The sequence below is a fragment of the Metopolophium dirhodum genome, chromosome 1, assembly GCF_019925205.1.
Source record: "Metopolophium dirhodum isolate CAU chromosome 1, ASM1992520v1, whole genome shotgun sequence".
NCBI classification, from domain to species: Eukaryota; Metazoa; Arthropoda; class Insecta; order Hemiptera; family Aphididae; genus Metopolophium; species Metopolophium dirhodum.
Window position 1 is genome coordinate 99,922,497 of NC_083560.1, and position 6,914 is coordinate 99,929,410.

At 27.2% G+C, this 6,914-nt stretch overlaps 2 protein-coding genes across 2 annotated transcripts; both read right to left on the reverse strand.

Annotated features, from left to right (window-relative positions):
* Nucleotides 1–2,234: 2,234 nt before the first annotated feature.
* LOC132948542 (uncharacterized) lies at nt 2,235–2,711 on the reverse strand. Its single transcript, XM_061019058.1, has one exon. The coding sequence runs from the start codon at nt 2,709–2,711 to the stop codon at nt 2,235–2,237; it is 477 nt and encodes a 158-aa protein (XP_060875041.1).
* Nucleotides 2,712–5,131: 2,420 nt separating this feature from the next.
* On the reverse strand, nt 5,132–5,608 carry LOC132948551 (uncharacterized). The gene has a single exon (XM_061019067.1). The coding sequence runs from the start codon at nt 5,606–5,608 to the stop codon at nt 5,132–5,134; it is 477 nt and encodes a 158-aa protein (XP_060875050.1).
* Between the last annotated feature and the right edge of the window lie 1,306 nt (nt 5,609–6,914).

Here is a 6,914-nt window from a genome sequence, read left to right on the forward strand (position 1 = left end):
ACATTTTAAGTATTTTTCTCCTACAAAATGTGATGAGAAAACACAACATAATAATCACAATCAAATACTATATACCATGACAAATTGGAACATATGTCAATAAATTGTCATGCTATGTACGACATAGTCGATAATACAGGACACTGGCAAATAAAAACTATTAAAAACTAGCGAATTATTTCTTATCATTGCCCCACGAGATTGTTATAGTAGTTGCCTATTTTACTCCTTTAAATTTTCATGAAAACAATTTAATTTGTAACATCGATTAATACTATTGTCTATCAAATCTATCAATTAATTGTAATTCAAAACATTATATTACTTATATATTTTACTTTTTCATAATAATTATACAACACAAATTAAAATGTGAAATTATAACATAAGTGCTTATAACAAATAATAATATCTAATAATAATAATTAATAATTAATATTTAAAAAAAAACATTCTACTCAAACATGAACTACCAACCTTTTAAACTTTTTATTTTTTGAACATTTATATAGTTTAAATGAATCATTGTATTTCTTCACATAGCAATAAATACTAAATTTTAAAAATTTATCTAAAAGTTGTGTATTGCAGTCTTTGCATAACTTAGCAAGTACCTTTTACTAACATGGATTATATACAAGTTCAAGATCATTTTTTAAATTAGGTACATTTTTTTTTTTAGAATCAGGTTTTCAATGTTTGCATGAAATAGTGCCGAAACATGTTTAGTAAACTCCAATGTTTTGGCAAGAGAATAAAATAAACTACAGCTTTCATATTATTTTATACCAATGTGTGCATTGTCAAGATAAAATTATTTATTAGTATTTTATTATTTTTTGTGGCCAATTTTTCAATACATGGTTTATGATCCAATTGACTGCAAACCCAACCTGTTACATAAGCCACACTATTTGCAGTTTCATCGTTCATTAAAATATACACAATATTCATTGAACTAGAATAATCATCAATATTATCTATTTCTTCTGATTCATTAAATGACCTACCTATCTAGTGTAATAATTGAAGTTTTTATGTATTTTGATAGAGCCACAAATTCAGAAGCATCTTTTTCGCTGTTGGCATTATTTGAAGGACTAATGAGAATATTACACATATCCGTATGGATTGCTGATCGAAGACCATCAATAGACATAAAAACTTAAATTATTACATTAGAGAGGTCACATAATGTGCTTATGGTACTTCTGTCTTTTTGCTTTTTGAAACAAGTTTTTGACAATTTTTTAATTTTGTATTTAGTTTTTGTATCGTATTTTCTAATTTTTCAACCTTTTCTGATTCTAAATAATTAAGCTCTTCTTCAAAAATAATAAAATTGTTATTATAATATCTGGAAATAAATATATTCCCCAATATTGAATTTAAAATTACACAATTATATCTATTATACTTCGTTGTAGGTTGTGACAATTAGCACATGCTTTTCTTATTTCTATGGAGACCAAAATTAATAGTTTTTAAAATAAAATTTTTTAAAATATTCCAAAACAAATAATTAAAACAAAAAATACAATGCAACTTAATATAACTGATGACAACTAATTTTCATTTTTGGTATGAGAGCGAACTAGGCTGGATCTATCTTCACAAATAAGATTCATGATTAAAGATATGATGATTGTCCGACGAGCTACGGAATTGGTGTCTTCATAATATTAATTCTCATGATTAAACAATTCTGTAGTGCTCGTGGACCGTAGTAGAATATTTATGTACTATATTATATCGTTGTCGCAATTCACAATACTTAAATGTTTGTGAATATGAAATTTTAAATCATTAGCAATTATATTATTTTCACGGATAGAGACTCAGTTAAGCAGCTGGTTCTGCGAGCAATTTCAACTACCATGTTATATCACTTATGCCATAGCCCGTCGGGCAACCATTGCAACTTTAATCGTGATTTTGATCAAAAAAATTATAGTTACTCCAAGAAATTAAAAATGCATTAGTTAAAACTATAATCCAATATAACCGTCTTTAACCATTCGATAGAATTGAAGCTTTTGTAGAAAAAAAATAGAAAAATCAAATGACGACGAAATACGCAACTTTAAGTCCGTTGCTTTGCTTTTCATACAATATTTTAAACATTATTTGATTAAATGATTAACAATCGATAAAAAAAACACTTGAATATCTGAATGTTATATAATCATTTGTACTAAATTTAAAAAGCCGTATCGTATTATCTAATTTAATTATTAGTATCTTATTGAACCATTGGAATTCCCTGCACTTGTTATCGGTAATACTGTTTTTACAATATCACCGAGATCTTCATCATCTGAGTTACCCAAATCAATTTCAAGAATAGTTTTTTCTAAAGGGCCACAAGATGTACCCAAAATACCTTCACGACTATCACTGTTCAATATACATGGTTTCCATTTGCCATTCGCATCAAGCTCTACTTCCTCGCAAGTTTTAGGTAAGTTTATACTATTGATAATAAACGAAAGGAAAGAGTCTATTTTCAAATCAGCCAAGATACAGGACTTCGAACATATAGGGCACAGCCATGTGGGTTCTATCTCATTCAAAGAAATGAAAGCTTGCAAGTCAAAACACTGCAAATGATTACATTTGACAGATTTGACAGGCAGTTTCATTTTTGATTTATTTATTGGACATAAAAGAGTCAAGTTGTAAGTCTCCAAATCTTTACCAGAATTTTTCATTATTATATCATTATTATGATTTAATATCATATTTATTGGCTTGTTGCTAATTAACATTTACAGAACAAAAAGTTAGTAGATATACTAACTAGTTGGCAAATAATAAGGTTACTCAAATCCAAATTTATTTCGAAATGTATTAAGAAGATTTATGTAATATTTTAAGAACATAATTTACGATGAAATATGAATTGTAATTAAAATATTTTATATCAAATCATTTCTAGTCACTAGGTATATGGACATAATATTATGGTACATCATAATTGGTAGCATGATTCGAAAAAATGATCTAAAATAATTTATTTTATTTATTTATTTACGGAGTAAATCCATTTACAATAGTAATACTATATTATGATTTAGCAGTATAACAATATTGTGTGTTTTTTTTAAATTTTTTCCAAACTTTTGGCCATTTTTTTAATTATTCGTGTTTCATAATTAACAATGGTTTTATAACCCGTGTTCAATTTAATAGGTTCTATACGGTATAATACAGTACAGTGGCGTAAAATACATTTGATAGTAGACAAGCATTGGTTTATATCCTTAAAAATTATGTTATACCTGGTATAATGTCGGATAATGACCAGAGTAAAGAGAATTACTACTCATATAAATGTTTAGCAGATTGGATCAGATTTAATACACTTTTTGGATATTCTTGAAGAACAGTAGAAAACAGAGTCATCGCACGATCGTCAACCTTTATTCTGACTCATGACCCCGCTCAAAATTAAAGTAAATGTATAATTGGTTTATAACTACATTAGAAGAATTGCAAAGATTCAGTAAAATTAAACAAATTGTTATTAATTTTATTTTGGCAAAACATTATTGTTGCGTGTTTAATGCCGATTAACGTTCCCGTTAGTCGAATACTTATCATTACACATGTTACATTTATATTTACAGCCTATATGTGCCCTTATGTGTATCATATAATGTGAACATTTTAAAAATGTTTTTGGATTTTTTTCACACTTTTCTACAACACACATAAACCGTCTTTCGTTAGAATGCCGACACAGAACATGGCACATGAGGTTGAAAAAATATTTAAAAAAAATATTTATCCTACATTTAAACATAACATAAAAATGTTAAAGAAGGTAAGAAATTGGTACGGAAGATTTATTTGAAAATAGAACAAAAATTACACCTAAAAATTCCACATATCTATAACATACTATAATACTAGAATTATAAGTACCTACTATTATAATTTTTATTATAAATAATAATAATATTATATTGTGTTCAAACATTTAGTTACCTACCAGTGGCGGATTTAAAAAAAATGGCCTGGTCGGACATTTAAAATCAGGGCCCGCACCTCCACTTAATTATAATATCTTATTTAAAACAGGGTTGGGTGAGGGAAATATTCTACCCCCACCCAAAAAATAAATTGGCATAATACTTCCAACTCCAACTTATAAAAAAAATTGCTTCAATTACTTACAAAATAAATATTGAATAAAAATAAATAAAATACAATTAGTTATGCATTCAAATGATAAATACAAGTTTTATTTAAATTCTAATGAATTTAATTCTACATAAAATACTATTGAGTCAAATTAAAAACTATTTTTCTTTTACAGTTATACAATATAATCCATACACAAGAATTAAATTATAAAATGTCATTAATAATAACACATCAATTGATAATTAATAATATTGAAAAACGTAAATACAAAATTAAATAAAAATACAATGCAACTTAATATAACTGATGACAACTAATTTTCATTTTTGGTATAAGAGCGAACTAGGCTGGATCTATCTTCACAAATAAGATTCATGATTAAAGATATGATGATTGTCCGACGAGCTACGGAATTGGTGTCTTCATAATATTAATTCTCATGATTAAACAATTCTGTAGTGCTCGTGGACCGTAGTAGAATATTTATGTACTATATTATATCGTTGTCGCAATTCACAATACTTAAATGTTTGTGAATATGAAATTTTAAATCATTAGCAATTATATTATTTTCACGGATAGAGACTCAGTTAAGCAGCTGGTTCTGCGAGCAATTTCAACTACCATGTTATATCACTTGTGCCATAGCCCGTCGGGCAACCATTGCAACTTTAATCGTGATTTTGATCAAAAAAATTATAGTTACTCCAAGAAATTAAAAATGCATTAGTTAAAACTATAATCCAATATAGACGTCTTTAACCATTCGATAGAATTGAAGCTTTTGTAGAAAAAAAATAGAAAAATCAAATGACGACGAAATACGCAACTTTAAGTCCGTTGCTTTGCTTTTCATACAATATTTTAAACATTATTTGATTAAATGATTAACAATCGATAAAAAAAACACTTGAATATCTGAATGTTATATAATCATTTGTACTAAATTTAAAAAGCCGTATCGTATTATCTAATTTAATTATTAGTATCTTATTGAACCATTGGAATTCCCTGCACTTGTTATCGGTAATACTGTTTTTACAATATCACCGAGATCTTCATCATCTGAGTTACCCAAATCAATTTCAAGAATAGTTTTTTCTAAAGGGCCACAAGATGTACCCAAAATACCTTCACGACTATCACTGTTCAATATACATGGTTTCCATTTACCATTCGCATCAAGCTCTACTTCCTCGCAAGTTTTAGGTAAGTTTATACTATTGATAATAAACGAAAGGAAAGAGTCTATTTTCAAATCAGCCAAGATACAGGACTTCGAACATATAGGGCACAGCCATGTGGGTTCTATCTCATTCAAAGAAATGAAAGCTTGCAAGTCAAAACACTGCAAATGATTACATTTGACAGATTTGACAGGCAGTTTCATTTTTGATTTATTTATTGGACATAAAAGAGTCAAGTTGTAAGTCTCCAAATCTTTACCAGAATTTTTCATTATTATATCATTATTATGATTTAATATCATATTTATTGGCTTGTTGCTAATTAACATTTACAGAACAAAAAGTTAGTAGATATACTAACTAGTTGGCAAATAATAAGGTTACTCAAATCCAAATTTATTTCGAAATGTATTAAGAAGATTTATGTAATATTTTAAGAACATAATTTACGATGAAATATGAATTGTAATTAAAATATTTTATATCAAATCATTTCTAGTCACTAGGTATATGGACATAATATTATGGTACATCATAATTGGTAGCATGATTCGAAAAAATGATCTAAAATAATTTATTTTATTTATTTATTTACGGAGTAAATCCATTTACAATAGTAATACTATATTATGATTTAGCAGTATAACAATATTGTGTGTTTTTTTTAAATTTTTTCCAAACTTTTGGCCATTTTTTTAATTATTCGTGTTTCATAATTAACAATGGTTTTATAACCCGTGTTCAATTTAATAGGTTCTATACGGTATAATACAGTACAGTGGCGTAAAATACATTTGATAGTAGACAAGCATTGGTTTATATCCTTAAAAATTATGTTATACCTGGTATAATGTCGGATAATGACCAGAGTAAAGAGAATTACTACTCATATAAATGTTTAGCAGATTGGATCAGATTTAATACACTTTTTGGATATTCTTGAAGAACAGTAGAAAACAGAGTCATCGCACGATCGTCAACCTTTATTCTGACTCATGACCCCGCTCAAAATTAAAGTAAATGTATAATTGGTTTATAACTACATTAGAAGAATTGCAAAGATTCAGTAAAATTAAACAAATTGTTATTAATTTTATTTTGGCAAAACATTATTGTTGCGTGTTTTATGCCGATTAACGTTCCCGTTAGTCGAATACTTATCATTACACATGTTACATTTATATTTACAGCCTATATGTGCCCTTATGTGTATCATATAATGTGAACATTTTAAAAATGTTTTTGGATTTTTTTCACACTTTTCTACAACACACATAAACCGTTTTTCGTTAGAATGCCGACACAGAACATGGCACATGTACAGACATACAGACTCTAAGATATACAATACTGCATTATAAAGTTGTGAATCAATAATATTGCTGTAATTAAACATAAAAAGGCAAACATTTTTAAAATATAAAGAATCTAAACTATGAAGATTATAATCTTTGTATATATTATGACTAGAGTGGTGTAGCGTTGGCTTGAAAAATATAAATTTTAATAGAGAATTAATTATAGTAGAAATTAGATGTGACACGTAAGAACTTCCCAAAAAGTGTAGACCATAAGTAA